We start from the raw sequence: 23,299 nt of genomic DNA, 5'->3' as shown, positions 1-23,299 counted from the left end.
GTGAGGGATGAAATAAAGGGAGAACAGATAAAAAATAAAAAATGAGTGGTTTTCCCCATTTTTTTTTTTTAATTAGTTAATATCCTCTAGAAAAATAAATAAACTTGTGTGTTGTGTTATCTATATGTGTTTCTTCTTTCTTCTTTCTTTTTTTATCGTACTTTTTCAACAGCTGTTAGCAATGCTGTGGGTTGACAAGTACCGCCCCAAGTCGCTGGAGGAGGTGGAGCTCTATCCAGAACTCACACAAGTGTTGAAGCGCCTCGCCAAATCGCAGGATTTCCCGCATTTACTCCTCTACGGCCCGTCAGGAACAGGGAAGAAAACACGTGCCATGGCGGTCTTGGAACACATCTACGGTCCTTCTGTTTACTCGTTACGATTGGAGCACAAATCTGTGCAGGTAACAGACAGTAAAGTGGTTGATATAGCTACATTAAGTTCACCAAATCACATTGATATTAATCCATCTGATGCTGGTAACTATGATCGTGTCATTGTAATGCAAATGATTCGAGAAATTGCTCAAACAGTTGCCTTACAGTCTAATTCATCTAACGGTGTTAAATTTAAAGTTGTACTTCTGAATGAAGTAGATAAAATGGGACGAGCCGCACAGCATGCTCTTCGTAGGACTATGGAAAAATATATGTCAACGTGTAGATTAATACTTATATGCAACTCAACTTCACGTCTCATTGCACCTCTACGTTCACGATGCTTGGCAGTCCGTGTCCCATCACACTCCAGAGAAAATTTTACGAAAGTGATACATGCAGTATGTGAAAGAGAAAGTCAACCCATACCCTCACCTGCTTTTATGGCTACTCTATCGCAGCGAGCGGAGGGCAACCTACGTCGTGCATTATTGATGGTAGAGGCTGCTGCTATGAATAAGGTGGAATTTTCAGGGAATGGTATTGACATTCCACAAACGGACTGGCAGATATTTCTTGATGAAATCACTAATGATATTGTCACGGAGCAAACACCGAAGAAATTACATGAAGTACGTGGCAAGTTTTATGATCTTCTTGGTCAGTGTATTTCCAGTGAAGTAATTCTACGAGGAATTCTTGAGAAATTAATGTCTACTGTTGACCCAGAGCTTCGCAAACCTATTATTACCCTAGCGGCACAATATGATCATAATATGAAACTTGGTACGAAATCTATTCTTCACCTGGAAGCGTTTGCTGCTGGTGTAATGCAACTTATGAAGAAGGCATAATTAAGCCTACTTTGCCTCCATAGACACGCTATAAGGTCAGATATGTGTTTCCTCAATTCTGCGTTAAATCACACCCACACGTGTTGTTTGAATGATTTTTATTCTTTTCGTTTCTATCTATCTATCTGTGTGTGAATGTGTGTTTATCTGTTTTTGGTAGTAGTGAGTGATGATGGGGCCATCTCGCACAGTTCGGAGATCTTTTATACCACAACGAAAAAAAGAAAAAAGAAAAATTATCTCTGTTGTTGTTCTTGGTGCTACGGCTACTAGGTGTTTTCATTTTCCTCTTGATTTTTCCTTCTTGTTCTTATTTTTGTTCTTCTTCTTGTGGTGCTATCATTTGTACCAATAAAAAAAGCTATTTTTTTTTGTTTTATATATATATATACAGTAGGTTTACAGGGGGAACAGCTGTAGCTTGTGAAGGATGTTTTCCCTCACTCGCCCTGTACTCATTGCCCATTGGTTTTGTGGACACAAGTTCCGACATCGTTTCATGCGAGATAAGAGATTTCATCCATCAATGCAGGCCTCCCATGATGCGCGAAATCGCTTTAGCAAAAGAAGACACTTCAAAACGAACCGATGGAATTATCAACAGGCATATCGCGACATGCCCTAAAATGGGGACTATTCTACTACTTTATTGGTGAGAACTGAGACATGGTGTTGTGGCGCAATCGATGGGAGAAAAAGAAGTGTGGGGTTGTATGTGGTAATAAGTAAAAGAAAAAAGGGATATATATATATATATATATATATATATATAAGGTTTGTATTTATGGGAATTAAACTGTTTCTTTTTCCTTCTTTCTTTTCTTTCTCTTTTGGTTTGAGCTTTCCTGCCTGGTGTGGGAGAACTATTTTTCCCCCGTCTAAATACACATTTTCGCATTAGTCTATCTCATTTCGGGACTGCTGTTATATGAAGGCAGACACACCATACGCCGAACCTAAAGCGGATCTACGTGATGAATTAGACGCGAGTGTTGAGTTTGGATCCGGATACATTTCTCTCTTCGGTCCTCCTAGCAGTGGTAAGACAACACTGCTTTTGGAGTATCTTACAGCACGTGAAGTTCATGTTCATAGTATGAAGAAATCCTTTCATCTAGAATACGTGAGTGCCAGAGCTCTGGATGGAGATCCACTACAGCGACTCACTTGGCGATTGCAACCCCAAGCGCGTCGACGTCGTACGGAGTGTTCTCTCCTGCAGTTTGGATCTTTGGTTCGCAAGTGGTTAGATACGGCGGTGGAAGGGAGTGAGATGCACTTTGTTCTGGATGACGCCGACGTCTTGGAGGAGGACACGGTGAACATCAATCACTGGCTTTCAGCGTGCCTCGCAGTTGGGGAGCAGGAACAGCAGTGTTATCGGAATACCGTTTGCCTGTGGGTCGTTTCGCAGATGCCCCGACGCATTTCCAACTGTTTTCGCCTTCACTTTGTGTGTAAACCCGACACTTCGGCGGTGCGTCGCTGGCTGGACCGCCTCTTCGCCGCCAACCGCCCGCTCCTCCCGCCCGACCCCCCCGGCCCCGGCGACGCCCCCCGCCTCACCCCCGAGCAGACCCACGCGGCGGTGGTCGGGGCCGTCGCGCACTACACCGCCCACCTCCCCATGCGGGCGAGTGTCGTGGCGCAGGACTTGCGGCAGTTGCTGCAGCGCGTCGGCCACGTCCTCCCGCTGCTCGCCCCGCATTACACAACCGGGAGACCCAACGCCATGCACCACTCCGCCGCGTGGAGGAAACAGCGGCAGCTGGCGGCGTCAGAACAGGGGGATGATCCGCTGGTGACATCGCTGAAACGGATTGGATACTCTGCCATGTTGTGGGCTCTCAGTGCGTTTTACTGCGGCGCCGTGCATAAGTCAAAACACGCGTTTGTCTTTGGTGATCATAAACTACAGCCCCGCACAAGTTCAGGTGGGGCAAATGTCTCATCTCATAAAGCCGCCGTCTTATCTTCTTCGACACACGTCGTATATGTACCGCGTCTCATGCGGGTGTATCAAGCACTTCTAAAGATTTGTGTTCATCATGTGGATCCACTAGAATTCGGACCTATCGCTATGGCAGTGCAACACCACCAGACGTTGGTTTCGTGGGGTTTGTTGATTCCTTCCACTGGGAGTTCCAAAGCATATTATTGTCATATTCCCGTCACATCTGCTCTTGGGCTTTCCAAGCTACTTTTTCTTAGCCTCTATGATCTCATTCCATCATGAATTTAAAAACGGAAAAATATTTACTGTTTTATTCTCTATTTGTTTTTTTTTTTGCAGTTGTTTGTTTTGCTGGTAGAATATAGCAGTGAATTTGCTGATGCTTACTGTAACGAAACTTTGTTCTTGTTCTTTTTCTTTTCGTTTTTCCTGTGTTTGTCATTTCTTTTAGTTATTATTTTATCTTTTTTTTTCTTTCAAAAAAAAAAAAGAAAAAAGAAAGCTCAAAATAAAAGAAAAACAAAACAAAAAAACAAAAGTAATTGATTTAAAGAGGTTCTTAACTCTTAGTATACACGTATCTATCTGTTTTTTCCTTTTTTTTTTCATTGTTGCTGTTCTTCTTGTACTTGTATTCTTTTTTTTTTAACCCTTGTTATTAACAGTTAAGAAAATGCCACTGGGTGGTATTATTCAGCTTCCACGCAACGAACGCAGGAAGATGTACTACTGGGTAGGAACATTTTCCTGCGTTCTTGGTTTTTTGCTATTGATAGTTTTGCTTCTCAAAAATGCTCTGCGTGATCAGAAGGTGGTTCCATCGTTTATTGGTGGGTATTGCGCCATTTTTGCTACCATATTATCCCTCTTTCAGATTTTGGAGCATCTCGCTTGTTTTGCCGACCCAGAGTGTCAAACTAAAGTGGTACGTATCCTTTTTATGGTTCCCTTATATGCTATGATATCGTGGATATGCATTCTTGCTCCTAATGCGGCAGAGTACCTTAACTTGATTCGTGATGCATATGAAAGTTATGCTATTTATGCTTTTTTTCAGCTTATGATTGCACTTATGGGAGGTGTAGATACAGTATATCGGGCACTTATGTTGGAAGAACGTCCCCCAATACCTCATTTCTTTCCGTTATGTTGGTTGGAAGCTGTGAAGATAACTCCTACCTTTGTACGGAACTGTAGATTGTGTCTGTTTCAGTTTATGATTGTGAAACCACTTATAACAGTAATAGTGATAATTCTGACAGCGAAAAATGAGATGGGTAGTATATTGGATGTACGCAAGGGATACTTTTGGACAGCATTAATTTGTAATATTTCCATCACGATAGCCTTTACAACCTTAGTTTACTTTTACACTGGTCTGAAAGAGTTCATGGAAGGCACAGACGCCTTTATGAAATTTCTCTGCATCAAGATGGTGATATTTCTTTCCTTCTGGCAGGGAATTCTCATCCAATTGCTCTCCGCCTTTCACCTGCTGCCGCATTTTCAATACTGGACAGAGGAACGTGTACCGCAAGGATTGCAGGATCTTCTTATTTGCATTGAAATGATGTTTGTCGCTTTCGCCCATCGTTATTGTTTTGGCAGCGACGCGTACGAACCCGCAGAACCGCCGGAAGGCGACGACGCGCCGGTCATCATCGACGCACACGCCCCACACCGTACAATTCCGCCTATTCGCTACAGTGTGATGGCGAATCTTAAGTACACGCTGCGGCACGAGGATGTCATTTACGATTTTAAAGAAATCATGCGAAACCGATAGAAAAGACGTGGAAGAGTGGGATAATGACATGGAGAAGAGAAAAAGAGGAGAAGGAGAAGGAAAGAACGGAGGAAAGAGAGGTTCTGTATCTTGATCCCTACCTAACCCCTCTCCTTCTTCCGTTCTTTCCCATTTGTTCCCCCTCTCCCACCAGAAAAAAAAAAAAACACATATAGAACAAGTAATATGTGAAAATGAAGAAATGTTTGAGTGAATGAAAACGAAACAAAATAAAACATTCGCAGTGAAAGTGCTAGATAAAAAAATATAACGATCCTTTGGTATTCAGTTATGTCACTCACTATGTGAATCCGCTTGCAATAAAAAAGTTTTTTGTTCCTTTTTGGTGGGTTATGGAGTGTTCTCCCATCTCTTTGTCTGAGTTTGAGTGAAGTGGGAACTGGTTGGTGTTTGCAATATGTTTTCAAGCTTTTTTTTTTGGTCGCTAAGGTTTTCTTTTTTCTTTTTCCTGTCTTTCTTTGCTCAATTATTATGTATTGCCGTTGTTCACCCCCCTTTAAATGTTAACTCTTGTTGGAATTACAGAATTAGGCATTCATGCCACCCAAGAAAAAAATAGCGGATGCCCAGGTGCTAGATGAAAAGAGGCAGCAGTTAGAGTACTTGAAACGACAGTGTCAGGCTGTAGAGCAACTTATGATGTTCGCCAGTGACGAGATACGCTTCATGAATCACGAAAAACTTGTTTTGGAGAAAAAATTGGCAGATTTGCAGGAGCAAATGGAGGTAATGGAACGAAAGACAGAGGAGCATGTTCGCATTATGCAGCATATGTCGACGACGAATGATGAACAGCTTCGTCAGAGACAAAAAAACCTTGAACAATTAGTGGCAGACGCTGAGCAAGGAAATGCGGTGTTGCGCAGAAAAATAGAAGAGATGAAAAAAGGGAAAGAGGAGGAGTTGCAGCAACTTAAGAATAATATTGCGGCTATGCGACAGACGCTTGAGGTTAAAGCTCTGGAATGCGGAGCACAGTTGCGAGATGTTTTGCTGGCACATCCCTAAATATCTTAAAAGTGGCGGATGTAAAGAAAACAGAGAGTGAAGAACGGAGTGAAAGTACTCTCAGTGATGCTACAGAGATTTCTGGATGAGTGGAAAAAAAAAAAGAAAAGAAAAAAACCCTTTTTTTGTCGTTATATTCTTCTCTATTGCTATATGTGACTTTACTGTTGCTGAAGTGATATATGTCTTCTTCTTGTTTTCTCTTTCTCTCTTCTTTTGTTGTTGTTGTTATTCACCTGTTCCATATTCACACACACACACACTCTCTCTCTCTCTCTATATATATAGCGTTTCTGCGTGTGCGGAGGAGAGAGGGAAGGAGGGAAATAGAAAGGGAGACAGTGTGTCTCGTGTGCTTATCAATCATTTGCTCTTTACAACTTCAGGACAAAAAAAAACAAGAACAATAACGAAAGAAATAAAAAAAAAGTATATAAAAAAACAAGCAAGTAATGAATCGGTTATTTAGCGCGGCGGAGCTTAGTAAGTACAATGGCGAGAGCGGGGCCCCCATCTACATATCTGTCATGGGAGTTGTGTACGACTGCAGTGCGGCTGCGGAGTTCTACGGCTGCGGGGCGTCTTATCACGTATTTGCCGGCAAAGACATCACGCGGTGTTTGGCAAAGATGCTCCTCACTGACGCGGAGGCAAACGCGGGGTGGTGCAATCTCGCAGATGAGCACCGCGAAACACTGGACGAGTGGGTCGCCAAGTACAGTGCAAAGTACCCCGTTGTTGGGCAATTCGCCCCCGATGAGCTCTTTGACAGCCGCGGCGCAGAGATGGAGCCGTGAGGAGTATGCATAACATACATACATACACACATTCATGTGTGTACGGAGAAGATGGGGAGAAAGGAAGAAAAAAAAAATGAAAACCTGAGTGAAATTTATTCATAAAGTGTAAACTTTCACTAGGGGAAGGGATATAAAGAAAAAAGAAGAAAAAAATACGACCACCATAAGGATATACAGAGAAGAATAAAAAAGGAGATGGTGAGGGATACGAACCTTTGTAAAAAAAAAAAATGAACAAGTTCAACAAAATTCTTCTTATTTATAGGACCAATACTATTCAGAAAACCAGTCAACTCTCAATTACTCAAGACAACCAATTCATTACTTTTATTTTGTTTCCATAAATCAACCATCACCACCAACTATATTTCAGTGTTTTATTATGCGGTTATCAGTGTGTTATGAAAATGGTGATTATTCCGACGGGTTAATGGAGGGGACTTGGGAATCTCGGAAAGCCATAACACATTTACTGTGTTTTTCTTTCTTTGTTTTTTGTTTTTTATTTGCTTCCCTCACCCCACCAACTTCCCATTCGCATACTTTTTCGGTATTTTATTGTGTTTGAGAAAGAGGGAGGAGAGTGGGTGCTGCACATAGTGGCTCTATCCGGGAGTTTGGCACTGATCGTATTCTCTCTTTAGTTCATATATATATATATATATATATATATATGTATTTGTGCATCAAGTGGGAAACAAGAACTAGAAGAGAATTGTGCGAGTTTTTTTTTTTATTCTTATTCCCTCTCTTCAGAAACTGATAACGACGGCGATTGTAGTATTTCCTTTCTTTTCTTTCATTTTCTTTTTCACCTGCTTGGTTTTCGTGAGTGCAGAGAACGTGAGGGGAGAGAAGAGTTTTTTCTCTACTTCTTTCTCTTGTTGGGTTTTGTTTACTTTGCATATATCCTCTAGTTGATCAAGATGCAGGAAGTAACGGACAAAACAGTAGAATTCCTGCTACGTCATGATCCCGCACGCCTGTCGCCGGATCTAGCTTCTCTCACGGGAAATTCTTTTGAACTTTCCCACTGGCGTGATGCATTCGATACATTCCAGCAGACGGAACGGCTACAGCTCTGGAAGACGAAGACTGCTTTAGACAGTATTGACAACGCCGCCTACATGGCGGCCCGCGATGCTCTATTTCCCTTGGCTGTGAGTGGGTGTCAGGGCGCCTCCGCCTTTGGAAACCGCGCCGGCCACAAACTTTACGAGACGATGGAGGCGAGTGGTGTGTGGGAACATCTACGACAAGAACGTCAATCGCAGAAAAAAGGGAAACGTATTGGATTTGTTGATGTATGTGGTGGACCTGGTGCCTTTTCGCAGGCACTCTTCGCAATGTCCCGACGACATAAGTTGAAACTTCGGGGTTTTGGTATGACTCTTCGTGGTGTAGAGGGACTGGACTGGTACTCCAGTCTCTCCTCTAGTGAATTTTTGCCAATGTATGGAATCGATGGTACTGGAGATATATTCAAGTTGGCGAATATTGAAGCACTATGCTCATTAACTCTTACAGAGGATATAAAATTGGTTGTAGCTGATGGTGGTTTTAATGTCTCATTTGATATTGCCAATTACCAAGAAACTATTTCTGGTAGAATTCTCTTCGGACAGTGGTTAGCCGCACTAAAGTTATTGCGTAATGGCGGATGTTTTGTTCTTAAACTCTTTGACACATTTTCACCGCTACTGCGGAGCATGCTTTTCCTTTCTACTTACCTTTATAAACGTGTACATGTGGTGAAACCACGCCACAGTCGTGTTGTAAATAGTGAGAGATATTTAGTATGTATCGATTTTACAGGTCTCTCACCACAGTGGATGGAATATTTTGAGAAGTGCTATCAGGATGGATTCATTGACAATGATTCTATTCCAACAATACTACCATTAACGTGGGTAATGGAAGACGAGACATTTAAGAACGACCTAGCGGAGATGAACGCAACAATCGCATCAAATCAAATAACCGCCTTACAGATGGTAATGGCGAAGCTACAGACATCTCTCCCAGATGAAAATGAAAAGCCAACAGTTAACGTTCTTGATTGAAATGAGTAATGAGATTTGTTTTGTTTTATCTTTTTTTTTTAATTTTTGTCGAGGAGCGAGAAAGGTAGTGGGTGTGGAGTTGAAAGGAAATTTATTCTTGTACTGGGTTGGAAAGAACGTGTTGGACCCTGGTTGAACTTTTCTATTCATTTACCTCATCATTACTTTTATCTTCTTCTTCTTATTGTTATCATTATTAATACTATTGCTTTTGCTGTTTCTACAACCACTTTCAATCTTTCTCCTCTTCTTCTTATTATTATTATTATTCTATTTCTAGGATATTATTATTGCTATTCTAATCTCTCTCAGATAATTACGTGCATGACGCTCTCTCTTCATCAACACCCGGATCTCCCACGCCGAAAACTGTTACTTGTCATTCTCGACGGCGTTGGTATTGGTCCTGGTGACGCCTATGACGCCGTTCACGTTGCGAAGACTCCATTCATTGATGCACTGCGCAGCAATGCCACTCACTTCCGCTCCGTCCGCGCACACGGCACAGCCGTCGGACTCCCCACAGACGCGGATATGGGAAACAGTGAAGTCGGACACAACGCGCTCGGTGCAGGCCGTGTTGCACTGCAGGGTGCCTCTCTTGTCGATGACGCTATTAAGAGTGGAGAAATATTTACCAGTGGAGGATACCGCTATCTTCACGGGGCCTTCTCGCAGCCAAACCGTACACTACACCTCATTGGACTCCTGAGTGATGGAGGCGTACACTCACGTGATAACCAGCTTTATGAGATCATTAATTACGCCAGTAGAAATGGTGCAAAACGTATCCGTGTTCATGTACTTTATGACGGTCGTGATGTACCCGATAAAAGCTCTTTCAAGTTTACAGATGAACTTGAAAATGTTCTTGCAAAGGCCCGCGAAAAGGGATGTGATGCCCACATCGCAAGTGGTGGTGGCCGCATGTTTGTTACCATGGACCGGTATGAAGCTGATTGGTCTATTGTTGAACGTGGATGGAAATCACAGGTGTTGGGTGAGGCACGGTACTTCAATTCCGCAAAGGAGGCCATCACCACTTTCCGTGCAGAAGACGTTAATGTGTCAGATCAATACTATCCTCCCTTCGTCATTGTTGATGAAAACGGTAAACCTAATGGTACCATTGAGGATGGTGATGCAGTTCTCTGCTTTAACTTTCGTGGTGATCGTGTTATTGAGATGTCACGTGCATTTGAGGAGGAAGACTTTGACAAATTTGATCGCGTACGAGTGCCTAAGGTGCGTTACGCCGGCATGATGCGCTATGATGGTGATCTTGGTATTCCCAATAATTTTCTGGTGCCACCACCAAAGCTTTCACGCACGAGTGAAGAGTACCTTATTGGTTCCGGTTGCAACATTTTTGCCTGCTCTGAGACCCAAAAGTTCGGACACGTGACATACTTCTGGAATGGCAACCGCAGTGGAAAGTTCAACGAGACGCAAGAGACGTTCCTTGAAATCACCAGTGATCGTGTGCAGTTCAATGAAAAGCCCCTCATGAAGAGCAAAGAGATTACTGATGCGGCGATAGAAGCCCTGCAGAGCGGAAATTACGATGTGGTACGTATTAATTACCCCAATGGTGATATGGTTGGCCACACCGGTGATCTCGCGGCGACCATCACTGCTCTTGAAGCCGTGGATGCATCACTGTTGCGGTTAAAGAATGCCGTTGATAGTGTGAACGGTGTATTTCTCATTACAGCCGATCACGGTAACTCGGATGATATGGCACAACGTGATAAGAAGGGAAAACCGATCGTTGGCCCCGATGGAAATGTTCTTCCTCTCACTTCCCACACACTCGCCCCAGTGCCTGTCTTCATTGGTGGTGCAGGGCTTGACCCAAAAGTGCAGATGCGCACCGATCTCCCGCGGGCGGGACTTGCAAACGTGACAGCAACTTTCCTCAATATGATGGGATTCATCGCACCTGACGACTACGAACCTTCACTCATTGAAGTCGTTCATAAGTGATCGATTGGCAAGGATATAACTGTAAAGGGAAAAACAAAAAAAAAACATAATGAAAGATAGTAGGAAAGAAAAAAAATAAATAAATGATCTCATACGACTCTCTACAAAGGTGTATACGTGCAGGAGTATCTGATCCCATGACATCTCTTGGGCGGAGACAGAGGGTTAGTGGATACATCCAATGAGCGAGTAGTCGCTAATTACAAGAAAAAGAAAAGAATATCTTCTTAATCGCTATATAGTTCTGTATACATTGATGTATTGTTTATGGAAAAAAGAAAGGGCAGAAAGAGAACTGAACACCACGAACGATAGGAGGTAATTCTCACGTACAGGAAATAAAAGATTGTCGACGTTGATGAATTTAATACGGGAAGAGCAAATGAAATAAAGGTAAAAAGATATTGACTCTTGTCAGTAGAAATTTACTTTGTGTTTCGTAATAGTTGTTGCTGAGGTACGAACGGTAACAAGGGGTGAAAAGAAAGTGAAATACCAAAAGAATTATAAAGGACGAATTATTACTAGAGCTTAATCCCTATATTTTGGGTTGATGGCTCCACAAATGCAGAGAGTACTCTCGAACTCTGTTATTATTATTTTTTCTTATTCCCCTTTTTAAAGCACACTTTTTTGTTTTTGTAAACTATTCTTCTTTTTCTTTTTCCTTTGCTTTTTCTCATTTCACCTCTACAAAAGTTCTTACGGCTTATATAGTGCTTCAAGCGACGTCTGGGGCTTTTTACAATGGGTTCTTCACCGAAATCCAATATGGAGTCTGATAAGGTGCCGTACAGCAATGTAGTGCGTGATGGACGACTAGCAGCGCAAAAGAGTGGGTGGCGTATGCCTAAGGCAACAGTAATGTTGCTTCCAGCCACTCTCCTATTCGCGCTTGGGGGATTTTGTTACACTTTCTGGTGGAATGAGAAGCGATCGAGGGAAGGTCCTTGTATTGATTGTAAACGACAGCAGGAAATAATGGAAGAGATCTATTTTAAGAAGCCAGTTGTTCAAAAAGGTTACCGGTTATAAAAAAGAAAACATCCGGCCCTGATATGTTCTACAACTTTCCAGGGTAGTTGCGACATAAGAAGAATAGGATAGTCTGTTTATTGTTTTTTTTTCTCTTGATGGTACGTTTTTTTTCTTTATTTGTGACTCTCGTTTTCGCTTTCCCTTTTGCTCTTTCTCTCTCACCATGGTCTCTTTTGTTTAATTTTGTTTATCACTCTTAGTGTCAGTAAGTGTGTGTGTGAGTGTGTGGCTGTGGGGGTGTGAAGTGGGTAGGTAAGGGTTTCTCACCATATTTCTATCAAACCGTACAATTGTAGCATATTTCTTACGATAGATTCAGTTTATTTATTTATTGCTGTTGTTGTCATTCTTGTGTTTGCTGTAATTTTTTTTTCTTTTGTAGAGGATGAGCGACACCCTCATTGCGCAGCTAGAGCACGATTTTCGCGCGATTGAGGAGTCAGACCCATCGCTGGCTGATGGATTCAAAGTGGTGTATGATCGAGAAGTACCATGCGAGTTACGCCCGATGCGTGGAGGGAGCGCAGAGTCCGGATCACTAGAAGGTATGAAGGTGAAAGTGCTTTCTTTTGGTGATGATCATAGTTTATCTGCCATGCGTATTGAGTTGACAAGTGAATCAGATTTATTCTTTCACTATACATGTGTTATTAATCACGCTGGATTCCTACGATTACGGGAGCACCAGAGCCTCGTCTGTGACTTCCCTGATTTCCTAATGACATTACTGAAGATGTTCAATCGCTGCATTCGGGAGCCACAACGTTTTATTATGGTTCTTCTTCTTGATGAGAATGGTACCGCCAATATGGAGTTTATAGAAAATCTCGAATACAAACTCCTCGGTGTACTTACACTCCCATTTCGGGCATCACCACCAGAAGTGGTACGGGAACAAATTGGATACCGCTACAGCGCCGTTCGCGCCCGACTGGCGTTACTCACCGCCCAGCTGAAAAACTCCAACCTCGTGATGAAGCCACGACAATAGAGAACTAAGTAGTGAATGCAAAAGTAAAAACAAGAAGAAAAAGAAAATAGATGCGTGAAAGTGATGACGAAGAGCATGTTACTGAGACGAGTGATGAGAAGGAAGAAAGGGAAGTTAGATAGAAAAGAATGAGAAAAGAAAATTAATAATGATAAAGAGATGACTCCTCCAGAAAGGCGGGAAACATAAATGAATAACGGGGTGTTGAGGGAGGTATCAGGGAGAAAAACTAGAAGATGAACAAAATAAAATAAAAGGCCTGTTAATAATGAACCCTGTTCTCTCCAAATCTTTTTGTTTCTTTTGTATCGGTGTATCGTGACGCCCGCATATAGGGTGAAGAAGACATGATTCCCTTTTTTTAGTTTTAAGGGTCTTCATGAAGTGAATTTGCGCCACATTTGCTGTGCCGCAGTATATTCCCCTTGTGATTTTATCTTTTTCTACTTTATTTGGTTTATCCTTTTTCTTATTTTTTTTTTTTGTCTTTCTTTTGTTTCCCTTGCGATCAGTACTATCGTGTTTATTTGTTGCCATATATACATGCTTATTCGTTTATTTATTTCTCTTTCTATCGTTCTCTTCGGCTAGCGTTGTGTAACGGTTAACAAAAACAAAAACAAAAAACACAAAAAGAAAAAGATGCGGCGTAGCTGTGTACTGCAGAATGCCGTGGATCACGCCGCACGTGCTCTCACGCTGCCACTGCTGCTTGACACTGTTCGGCGAGATCCCGGCATGACTGCTGTTTATTACGCCAACCGCTATTTTGGGAGAGAACGGCAGATGGAAGTGACGCGGCTGCTGTGGGGCGAACTGAAACTGTACGGCCAAGTCATCATTGACCGCATGGACGGGCCAGATGAACCACCGCGGTGGTATCCGGTCTTTTCAATGCCGCGTAAAATACACAAAATACGTCGACATCGCGCGGAAGAGGAGGACCTCAGTGTACTGCAGCAGGAAGGCGAAAACGGAAGCACGATGCCATCAAAGATGACAGGAGAAGGAGATAATGAGCCAGCCGCTTCATTATCTGCTGCTGCGGAAGATGGTATTGTTAGTCTGGTTCAGGCTATGCCAGGACACGATATTCAGTTCTACATTAGTGAGCTATCCGTAATTTTGCAGCCATATGCACCAACAGCGTTTAGGCGTCTCCGTGAGGCAGGAATAATAACTAGAGAACAAACACCATATGGCACCTTTGTGTGGAGATGAATGAATATTTACATCTTGTGCTCTCATGAGTGTATGCCCCCTTTTCTACGTTAAAGAATCCCCTTAAACAAAGGAACAAAATAAAAATGTTTATTTTTTTTTTTTCGAAGAAATCTAAAAAAAAAATACGTGCAACTCACATATGGTTTCTTTTTTTTTTTTGTTTTTCATCTGTTTTGTGGAATCAGTGAGAGAGGTTAGGAAAGACGGAAAGAGAAGGTGAGAAAAATGAATAATGTTGTTAGGTTTTCGCAAAGCGATGAAGGGGAATTCGGTAGCTGTTCGGGAAAGGTTTTCCTATTTACTGAGCGATATCCGGCACTCCTCTTGTATATGGTATCAGGAGGACTCCTGGTATATCTTCTTACTGGGAGCACAAACGTGGCTGCTGTGAACGGTATTTCTGATGCAGCAGTATTGTGTTTTCTTGTCGCCCGTACACTTCGTGGAAGTTTGCACTTCCTCTGGCGGGAACGGGGTAGGCTAACGTTCTCGCGAATTACAGAAATTACCACAGATAGGATTTATCCAGCTCTTGGAAATCGAAGCGCCGTTAATGTGATTCTTGCAGATACTGTGTTTCTTCCTGTTTTGATCGCATTCTCGGCTTTTCACCATGCTGGCCCCTTCAGGCGCATTACCAATATCTTGTTTCAAGGAAACACTGCAGGTTTATGGGTTGGTGGAGCTTTATCTGTAATCAGTCTACTATTATCTTTGATTCATTGGATTGTGCTGCTACCTATGGACCGCACAGATCCATATCGTTTTGAGGGACGAAAGAGCCTTATTCCTTCTATTATTGTTCCACTCAGTACGTGGCTTGGATTACCAATGCTTGCTATTGTGATTTCTTCAATACCATGTGAAGGGAAGGCGATGCGTTTTATGATGCATGAATCATGTACGTCATCCTTACACCGTTGGTGTATAGGTATTGCATCGCTGGTGTTGTTATTTTACTCTCTCTTACAGGATGTTGCGCTAAACTCACTTGCCCGATCTGGTAATGCAAGAAGTGATGAAAGGCTTTGTGATGGTTTGATGCTGCAACTCATGCTCTTGCATCGTCTCGCATATGTCTTGATCGCTTCTCTGGCAACACGACCTATTTGGTATCTTATCGCCTTTTTTATTTCTGCTTGGATTCTTATTAAGGTCATGAAAAGCCCATTTGCTGCATCAAGGGTTATGAATGATTTGACGAAAGCCTCATTGTTGCTTTGCCTTGTGAGCTCTTTTTCTTGTTCACTATTGCTTTTGTTTAACCCTGCATTTATCTCTTGGATATGGCTTTCTTTGTGGATATTTACGAGTGGTTTTCTTTTTGTTGCATTTATATTTAAGTATAAGTTTCAGATATACGAAAATGATGACGTTTACTACTTTGATATTTAGGTTCTGGATATGCATACTTTTTCTTATTGAACGAAATGATTTGATCGATCGCACCCCTTTTTATCTCTTTCTTTCTTTCCTTCCCCGAGTCTCAGATTTCCATTTCGAGTATTTTACATACATACATACTTGCATGCATGAAAATGGTTTCTTAATGTCTCTTCTTTTCATTACTGATATTCTTTCTTCTTCCTCTTAGTCTGGAGTTATGGAAGATAACGTTTCTATTTGTATTTACTTCCCCCACCCACCTCCTTTTTTTTCTCTCTTTGTTGTTGCGTGTAATGTGAAGGAATCATGAACACAGTGGCCCCACCTGTTATAGGCATTGGTGCGGTGTCTGTGTCAACTCCGATAAGCGCGGATGCATCTCTTTCGCCCTTACCGACATCTGCTGTGACCCGGTCGTGGTCTCACGTTGATAAAGGGATGCTTTTTGCGACTTTAGGTGCCACATCCTTTGCGTACTCTTTCTTTGGACAACCGCTTTTTCTTGCGGTATCACGGCAGCAATATAGTAGAGGGCGTGTAACTGTACGACAGATAATGCAGGAGATGTATAACCAATATGGTATTAGGGGGTTATTTCGTGGCGCTGGAATGGCAGTTTCTGGGAGTGTTATTAGTGAACTCGTGTATTATCTTATTGTTGAATATGGAAAAGAACATTTACCATTTCGTACATTAGAGCAGCGTAGTCTTGCAGGGGGGTTTGCAGCAGAGTTGGTTTCTGGACCTCTCTATAATCCATTCGCTGTAGTATCGCAGGTTCAGATGGTAGCTGGTAATAGACCTGGAGATCACTGTTATAGGAATGCATTCCAAACAACGAGAAATATAGTCTCAGAACAAGGATGGCGGGCGCTTTTTCGTGGTACATTATTAACTGTGATTGTTTCTCCTCTTACTGGATCTTGGTGGCTGGTTTATGAGTTGTTGAAAGAACGAGCGTATTATATTCTGGAGCGTGTCTCAATGAGATCAGGTCCCATTCTTCCACCTGGACTACGGCATAGACTTCCTATTGGATGTACTTCTACGACAGATAATGTGATTCTTAACAGTGCTGTGGGGGCGGTATCAAGCATGGTGATTGGTATAGTTATGAATCCTTTATATGTTTTGCGCCTTCGATTACAATTGAGTAAAGATATAGGAAACAAATTTTTTCCTCTGTTTGGGGTAATGAGAAATATTTTCCGTCAAGAAGGTTTCCGAGCATTTTTTAAAGGAATTCGTGCAAATCTTTTCATGGGGGCAATGGGTGGTTGCGCGTTTGGTATGACATACGAGGGAGCAAAGAAGTTCTCTGACGTCACAGAAAGAAGTTCTTCCACTGTTGATGCAATTAGTATGGTCTCAAGGTAGCGTTTCCAAGAAAGAATGATGTGAAAAAGAAAAGCAAAAAAAAGGGTAAATGTTTGACTTTTTTATTCCTAAATATGTATTTCTATGTATGTATTTATGTATATATACATGTATACATGGGTCTACATCGCAAACTCAACATGTTTAACATCTTGGGAGGTGCCTCTCTGAGAGAGGACTCTTTCCCTAAAAGAAACGGCGTGTTGAGTGGGGTTTGAGAACATTTTATACTTACAAGTCTACGAGGAAGAAGAAAAAAAAAAGTGCGCGTGCGAGTAAATAACGAGAATTGTACAAGATGATGAAATACGTGGGTGTACATTTTCATATGTGATCTCAGTTGGAACTTGATGGACTGTTTGTTGACATCTAACTAGCTTCTCCAGGACCCAGACGTGATGAAAATGGAAGGGGGAATGCACTGAAAAGATGCAATAAATAGGATAGAAGGATGGGGTGAAATGCCCCTCTCATACATTTCCTTGCTGAAATAAACAAAGAAAAGAAAAATACAAAAAAAAATACAGGGGTACTCTATCCAACGAATAACAGGAGTGAAAAAAAAAATGGCAAAGTTGTGGTATTTATCCCATTTCTTCCTTTCTATAGTCTTCTTTTTTGTTTGTTTGTTCTCTGTATATGAACTTTTTTTTTCCTCTCCGTTGTTTATTTTATTTATTTATTTATTTTATTATTATTATTATTATTATTATTATTATTATTATTATTATTATTATTATTATTATTATTATTATTATTATTTTAAAAGTCTCTAGAAAACGCTGCAAAGGAGGAGGAATGCTGTACCACGGTTCACACCCTGAGCATCCTATGCAGATGCTGAGGCAGCCAAGTGCGGGTGTGATGTGTTCCATCTGCAAAGCATGCGCCCACCCATCCATGGTAGAGTGGGGAAGCTGTACGCAGAAGGGATGTAACTATTTCCTCTGTTTAAAATGCATGGAAATTGACGAGCAACTGTTTGATACACCGCAGGTAATTATCCGCAATCCAGTCTTGTCACATGAAGATACGGGTGTCTGCCTGCGCACACGTCCACGCGGAAATGCACATATATTATGCCCTCTTTACCCTGGAAGGCTAATGGTGGCAGTTTCTAGCGCTAAAGGAAGTATTGACCCAAATGAGACGTACTACCGTTTGAAAAGTGGTGGATGGGTTAATGCTGCGCATGTTGTTCGTGTAATTCCATCCCAACAACTTATTGAAGAACTCGCTAGAACTCATCTACGAACAGCGGATAGACGTAGTGAAGGATTTATGCCTCTTGAGGATGTTTTCGTATGCATTGAAGAAAGTTTTCGCTTAATGGATGAGCGATCTCCGTATGGTCCAATTATGGCATCACTTACATTCCTTCCACTTATTCAGTATTCTTCTAGTATACATTTAATATCACCAGAAGAACGTGTCGCTTTTGTTCGTGCATCGTTGGGATTTGTTCACTATCTTTTTCATTTCGTATTGGATGAAGTAAAACATTGGTTAAATAATGTGGATCATAGAGTAAAAAGTACTGTATTAACACTTTACGTGGAATTATTGCGAAATTCGCTTGCAGTAACACGTGATGTTGCTGCATCTCAGGTTTTTTCACTGCCAAGTGAGCTTGGACCACTGGTAACACAAACTGCTAAAGCCGCTGTTGCTTTAATGCCAATTGTGGAATGTGGAACTCCATTACAAGGTGATCCAGATGAAATCATGCAAACACGTTCCGTTGTAACACGACAGGTAGATATCGCAGAAGAGCAAGCATGGTTATTTACTTGTTGCCGAAATATGGTAGAAATAGCAGGTTGGTTGCTTTTACACACATCTTCATTTACGTATGATTTTAACGATATTCATCACTTTCGTGTAGCTATTTCAATTATCCCAAAATCAGAGACTTTAAAACGTATGTTATGTCAAGTTGCAACCAATGCTATGGAACGAATACCTTCTCTACAAAATAAAATTCATGACCTGGATGTACTTGAGGTAGCTATTTCACTTGCTAGCAAATCAACATGCGCAGAAAGTCAAATAGCAGTATTTAAACTTATTGGAGCTATTGTTCATAAGTCTCCACGAAATATAATGCAAATAAGTTCTCTGGTTATTACACCATTATTTCAGTTGGCCAAAAAGGCGTTAAATACAGTAGTAGCTAATGCAGCCTTTGATTGTTTTGTGGAACTAAGCTACAATGACCCTCGGGTAGACAGTTCCCGTCTAGACTCAGAAAGTGAGGCATTAGTTTTTCCTGTATGTACTGCCGTAATTCATCCTAATGTAGCACCATACCAAATGATGAGTGTCTATGAGTTGGATATGCATCGTATGGCCCTATGTGAACATTGTAGAATAACACATCCACCAGAGAATGCAGTACCTGTGAGGGAGCCCCAATTTGCCTACTTTCGTTGTCAATGTGCGTGTTGTATACACGAGAAGGTAACAAATCCACTTCCTCCTGCTAATATTCCATCTACCCCAGCTATTCAAGAAATGATAAACTGTGGTATCTCGCAGTTGATGCTTCACTGGCTTCATCGTAGTGAGTCTGCAGTGGCTAATAATGTGGGTCGTCTCTCACTTAAGGTTGCAGTGTCGATGGAAGTCATTCTAGCACTCTACCGTGCATTACTTAAGCAGACACTCATTGGTTACAGTGATGCCGCATTCGCCATCGCCGCCCATTCACATCACCATGCGATACGTGAGATGCACCGTGAGCACCCGTACGCCGCCATATCACAGTATTTATCATCTCAACCCGGTTTTCTCCGTTCTACCGTGGCCGCAGAAGGAACACCTGGTAAAGATTCATACTATGATGACACTGACGGACTCTCGCCGTCGCCAGATGTCGCAGGGAAAAAGAGTGATGTTTATGCGTTATTGCCATCTGGAGTGTCTCCCCCACTCGTTGATCTCTTCACCGGTCCTCAGAAAATGTATCTGAACGACGTTCTATAGAGTTCTGAGTAGACTCAGGGTAAGGTGAAGGGATTATTATTTTTGCTAAAAGGCGCAATGGCTAAAATCGAAAAATGGGTGTGGTTTCCTGGACCTAGAATATGTGTCCAGCCATTACTGTAGAGATTTCTAACATTTGAAGAGAGGTTGTTGTTCTTGTTGTTTTTTTTTTTTGTTTACTATGATTTATTAATCTCTTTTTTTTTCTTCGTTTTTTAAGGGGGTGGCGGATGGGAACTTGGGTATGGGTTTATCTTTGCATGCGCATGCATACGTATATGGGTCTCAAAACAGAGTTCTCATTCTTAAACCCTACGCTCATTGTATCCCTTCTTGTTGTGTGTTTTTTTTTCTTTTTCGTGTGGGCACTAAAGAGCAATGTCTGGTGTTGCGTGAACTGCTTCACGCCCGTGACACTCAAATGTTTTTCACACATAGACGGGCTGAAGTTCGCAAGGAGCGAAGTATGCATTCTGGGGGAAAGAATGTGTGTGTATCTCCAGGGTGAGTCTGTAGATAAAGGAATATGCAGGTTTTTGTTTTTTGTTATTATTATTGTGCCATTCTTTCGCCTTTGTGACCGCAATAGGTCACGTGTAGAGCTTTCCCATACATTTGGCGGAAGGAAGAACAGATATCCTGGGAGGTGCTATTTGCGAACGGAGAACCAGGGGGACGAGAAGAAATTGGTAGTGGTTTTCTTCTTGGGAGGGCAGTCGTTTTTTTTTTTTTCTTGATATATTAATTTACGGTATGTAATAGATACGATGAATGAAGACAAAAGAAGGAGAATAGTATGAATAAATGGAGCAGAAAATAAAAAGACACTAAGAAAAAGTTTTTTATTGTGATAAACTGCCCCTGAACATATGAAAGCAAGGTAATATTTAATGTTGACGCATAGAGAGAGAGAGAGAGAGAAAAAAAAAAAAACGAAAATAAAGAAAAAGAAGAAATAGGTGTAGAGAGAGAATTAGGTTGGGGGGAGGACGAAAAAAAAAAGAGTGGGAGGTGAATGGGTTGACTCGCGTGGTGTACATAGAGAAAGGTATTTCTCCTGTCTATTCTTTGATCCTTGAATGTCCTTCTTTCTCTGGTCCATTTTCTTTTTTGTTCTCGTTATTAGTCTTATTTTCTTCTTATCCTTACTACCATTTCTTTTCTTTGTTGCTGTTCCCAAAGTTCTACGATTGACTGCGTGCACTCTATTTCTTGTCTCTTCCCTTTTTTCTTCTTCTTCCTTTCACTTTTGTCCACCGCGGGGTAAGCCACACGACGCGCGGTGCACCTTACTCATATAGAAGGAACGAAATAAAAAACACAAAAACAAAAGGAGATGCTGCGCACAGAAACAGTGGATGCGGAGCAGGAGCAACGCATCGCTGAACGCCGGCAGCGCATTCAAAAGCGAATGAACGACGCCAACGGCGATGGCACCACGCAGGCAAATAACACAATTGTCTCAACCGCCCCAGCGGGCCGCGGGGAGGCCTCCGTCCAGGCCGCCCGGCATGAGGTGGCGGAGGTCCTCGGTGGCGCCCACAGCGCCATTACGAATTGGGAAGTCGCGATTGGCGCAAATGAGAATGAACACCACGAGCGTCAGGAGCGGGCGCTGGAGGAACGCCAAAAGATGCGGCGTGCCGAATTAGAGGAGAACGAAGTCCGACAAGGCGCTATTGAGCTCAAGTTTGAGTCTCTCTACAAACTTGGTGTCCCACATGAGTTGCATAAAGCACTGGACGAGCAGCGGCAACAGTGTGCGGAGGTGATTGCTGTGAAGGATAAACTTATTACGGCGTTAAAGCAGCAGTTAGAAGAGAGTGAAGAAGAGTTTGTCGCATCATTGCGTCGTGATGCGGAGGATGTTAACAATCTTGTAAATGAAATGCGGGAGCAGACGGCAAAGTATCTCGACATGTATAGTCTAAAACTGCGTGAGGTTGAAAACTCGTATGAGCAGGAACGAAAGGAATGTCTTATGAAGTGGGATGAAGAAATTCATCAATTAGTGAAACTGCGTCGCACACGTGAGACGGAATACCGCAAAAGGAGAGAGGCGAAAATAGCTGAAGCACAACAAAGTATTGGAGATAAACATCGTGAAAACTGTGAAGAGTATAATGAGATCAAGCGGGAACATTTACAGGAGATTCATACCCTTACGGAGGAACTCGAGCGTTGTAAAGCGGAGTTCCTCCTTAACGGTGAACGGCTAAGTTATAGCCTTCAGGTGTTGCGTGAACGCGTAAAAGAGAATAAGAGTGCTCAGGCACTGCATAAACGTAGACTTGCAAGATTACAGGATACCCTCAGTTCACTTGTTGCCCGCTACGCCGAGTCTGAGAAGAAGTACCAGCGCACCAATAAAGAACTTACTGCCCAGTTACACCGTGTAGCCGATCAATACCGTGATCTTCAGAAGAAATTTCAAAAGTTTGAAATGTCAGACAAGGAAAAGTACCGTCAGCTCTGGCGCATGCATGAAGAAAAAAATATACAGCTTGTGCATAAGTGTCTTCAAGCTGATCGTGTCCTCTTTGAGGAGATCCTTGGTGTGCCATGGAATCCCCCAGAGTTAAATTACTGGCCTGTAGATGATGTAGTTAACGCGGCAGAAGAAGAAGAAGAGGATGGTGCTAGTAGTGATGATGAAATCGAACTCTCAGAAGAGGCTCTCATGTTACTTGAAATTCTACATAAACAGGCACCTTTTATTGAAGATGAAAATGTGCGTGCAGCAATCTCACAGGTACAGGGAACCACGGAAGAGCGTGCTGTGGTAGAGTCCATTCTCTCTACCCTACAAATTCGTAAAAATGAAGAAATGGAAGATATGATGGAGTATTTTATGGTGGGAGCTGAAGAAGACGCAACAGCATTAATTCGCCCACAGGAAGCTGTCCGTGCACTCTCAGCTTTTCTTACAGAGCGTCAGCGTAAATTGCAGCTACAACGAGAAACTCAGATACGATCGGCAGAAAAGAACAAACAACTTGCCAAAATAAAGCAAGAAGAACGTCGTCGAGCTGCAGAGAAAGAGTACTGGGCCCGTATGGCAGATTCTGTACCAAAGGAACATCAACGAGTATGGGGGGCCTTAGAAAAGGGTCTTGAACGATATATAAGTCAACTTCAGCAGCGCAGTAGTTTAATTGAAGAAACAGATGCATTGCGAGCTCAGAACTCAGAGTTACGTGAGTTACTTGGGCAATATATGCAAAGTGATGTGAATTACCAACTCTATATTCAGCCGCAGTTACTCTTACAAGCTCGTCCCACTTCATAAGTATTTGTGAAGTGGATCGAGTGGATGTACAAAAAAAAAGCAAAAAAAAAGAAAAAAACAACTGAAAAAAAAAATACGAAAGAGAGTGAAATGTTGCAATGATCTCATGCCACTAGAAGAAAAGAAAAGAGATAGTGATAATGATGGCTTGAACGCATAA

At 42.1% G+C, this 23,299-nt stretch overlaps 14 protein-coding genes across 14 annotated transcripts; all 14 read left to right on the top strand.

Moving 5' to 3' along the window:
• Positions 1-181: 181 nt before the first annotated feature.
• Positions 182-1,231, top strand: LSM04_001285 (uncharacterized protein; the record flags this gene model as incomplete). The annotated part of the gene is made up of 1 exon (XM_067334137.1): positions 182-1,231. One exon carries the CDS (start codon positions 182-184, stop codon positions 1,229-1,231), a length of 1,050 nt encoding a protein of 349 aa, XP_067186218.1.
• Positions 1,232-2,159: 928 nt separating this feature from the next.
• Positions 2,160-3,467, top strand: LSM04_003803 (uncharacterized protein; the record flags this gene model as incomplete). Its single annotated transcript, XM_067334136.1, has 1 exon — positions 2,160-3,467. One exon carries the CDS (start codon positions 2,160-2,162, stop codon positions 3,465-3,467), a length of 1,308 nt encoding a protein of 435 aa, XP_067186310.1.
• A 391-nt stretch (positions 3,468-3,858) lies between these two features.
• LSM04_006055 (Organic solute transporter subunit alpha/Transmembrane protein 184) lies at positions 3,859-4,971 on the top strand (the record flags this gene model as incomplete). The annotated part of the gene is made up of 1 exon (XM_067334135.1): positions 3,859-4,971. One exon carries the CDS (start codon positions 3,859-3,861, stop codon positions 4,969-4,971), a length of 1,113 nt encoding a protein of 370 aa, XP_067186394.1.
• A 558-nt stretch (positions 4,972-5,529) lies between these two features.
• On the top strand, positions 5,530-6,000 carry LSM04_005322 (uncharacterized protein; the record flags this gene model as incomplete). The annotated part of the gene is made up of 1 exon (XM_067334134.1): positions 5,530-6,000. The coding sequence occupies one exon, from the start codon at positions 5,530-5,532 to the stop codon at positions 5,998-6,000; it is 471 nt and encodes a 156-aa protein (XP_067186365.1).
• Positions 6,001-6,452: 452 nt separating this feature from the next.
• Positions 6,453-6,797, top strand: LSM04_009602 (Cytochrome b5-like heme/steroid binding domain; the record flags this gene model as incomplete). Its single annotated transcript, XM_067334133.1, has 1 exon — positions 6,453-6,797. The coding sequence occupies one exon, from the start codon at positions 6,453-6,455 to the stop codon at positions 6,795-6,797; it is 345 nt and encodes a 114-aa protein (XP_067186512.1).
• Positions 6,798-7,726: 929 nt separating this feature from the next.
• Positions 7,727-8,863, top strand: LSM04_004819 (Ribosomal RNA methyltransferase FtsJ domain; the record flags this gene model as incomplete). Its single annotated transcript, XM_067334131.1, has 1 exon — positions 7,727-8,863. One exon carries the CDS (start codon positions 7,727-7,729, stop codon positions 8,861-8,863), a length of 1,137 nt encoding a protein of 378 aa, XP_067186349.1.
• A 324-nt stretch (positions 8,864-9,187) lies between these two features.
• On the top strand, positions 9,188-10,849 carry LSM04_004039 (Metalloenzyme; the record flags this gene model as incomplete). Its single annotated transcript, XM_067334130.1, has 1 exon — positions 9,188-10,849. One exon carries the CDS (start codon positions 9,188-9,190, stop codon positions 10,847-10,849), a length of 1,662 nt encoding a protein of 553 aa, XP_067186322.1.
• Positions 10,850-11,596: 747 nt separating this feature from the next.
• On the top strand, positions 11,597-11,884 carry LSM04_001691 (uncharacterized protein; the record flags this gene model as incomplete). The annotated part of the gene is made up of 1 exon (XM_067334129.1): positions 11,597-11,884. The coding sequence occupies one exon, from the start codon at positions 11,597-11,599 to the stop codon at positions 11,882-11,884; it is 288 nt and encodes a 95-aa protein (XP_067186235.1).
• Positions 11,885-12,272: 388 nt separating this feature from the next.
• LSM04_002583 (Spindle assembly abnormal protein 6) lies at positions 12,273-12,878 on the top strand (the record flags this gene model as incomplete). The annotated part of the gene is made up of 1 exon (XM_067334128.1): positions 12,273-12,878. One exon carries the CDS (start codon positions 12,273-12,275, stop codon positions 12,876-12,878), a length of 606 nt encoding a protein of 201 aa, XP_067186265.1.
• Positions 12,879-13,520: 642 nt separating this feature from the next.
• On the top strand, positions 13,521-14,099 carry LSM04_002428 (uncharacterized protein; the record flags this gene model as incomplete). The annotated part of the gene is made up of 1 exon (XM_067334127.1): positions 13,521-14,099. The coding sequence occupies one exon, from the start codon at positions 13,521-13,523 to the stop codon at positions 14,097-14,099; it is 579 nt and encodes a 192-aa protein (XP_067186256.1).
• A 228-nt stretch (positions 14,100-14,327) lies between these two features.
• On the top strand, positions 14,328-15,497 carry LSM04_006271 (uncharacterized protein; the record flags this gene model as incomplete). The annotated part of the gene is made up of 1 exon (XM_067334126.1): positions 14,328-15,497. One exon carries the CDS (start codon positions 14,328-14,330, stop codon positions 15,495-15,497), a length of 1,170 nt encoding a protein of 389 aa, XP_067186401.1.
• A 297-nt stretch (positions 15,498-15,794) lies between these two features.
• On the top strand, positions 15,795-16,865 carry LSM04_006716 (Mitochondrial substrate/solute carrier; the record flags this gene model as incomplete). The annotated part of the gene is made up of 1 exon (XM_067334125.1): positions 15,795-16,865. One exon carries the CDS (start codon positions 15,795-15,797, stop codon positions 16,863-16,865), a length of 1,071 nt encoding a protein of 356 aa, XP_067186419.1.
• A 798-nt stretch (positions 16,866-17,663) lies between these two features.
• On the top strand, positions 17,664-19,850 carry LSM04_002889 (uncharacterized protein; the record flags this gene model as incomplete). The annotated part of the gene is made up of 1 exon (XM_067334124.1): positions 17,664-19,850. One exon carries the CDS (start codon positions 17,664-17,666, stop codon positions 19,848-19,850), a length of 2,187 nt encoding a protein of 728 aa, XP_067186275.1.
• A 1,336-nt stretch (positions 19,851-21,186) lies between these two features.
• Positions 21,187-23,139, top strand: LSM04_006879 (Dynein regulatory complex protein 1/2; the record flags this gene model as incomplete). The annotated part of the gene is made up of 1 exon (XM_067334123.1): positions 21,187-23,139. The coding sequence occupies one exon, from the start codon at positions 21,187-21,189 to the stop codon at positions 23,137-23,139; it is 1,953 nt and encodes a 650-aa protein (XP_067186426.1).
• Between the last annotated feature and the right edge of the window lie 160 nt (positions 23,140-23,299).

The sequence above is a fragment of the Trypanosoma melophagium genome, assembly GCF_022059095.1.
Source record: "Trypanosoma melophagium isolate St. Kilda chromosome Unknown ctg7segment1, whole genome shotgun sequence".
NCBI classification, from domain to species: Eukaryota; Euglenozoa; class Kinetoplastea; order Trypanosomatida; family Trypanosomatidae; genus Trypanosoma; species Trypanosoma melophagium.
The sequence above is the reverse complement of the archived record's forward strand: the minus strand, read 5'-3'. Positions and strand labels throughout refer to the sequence as shown.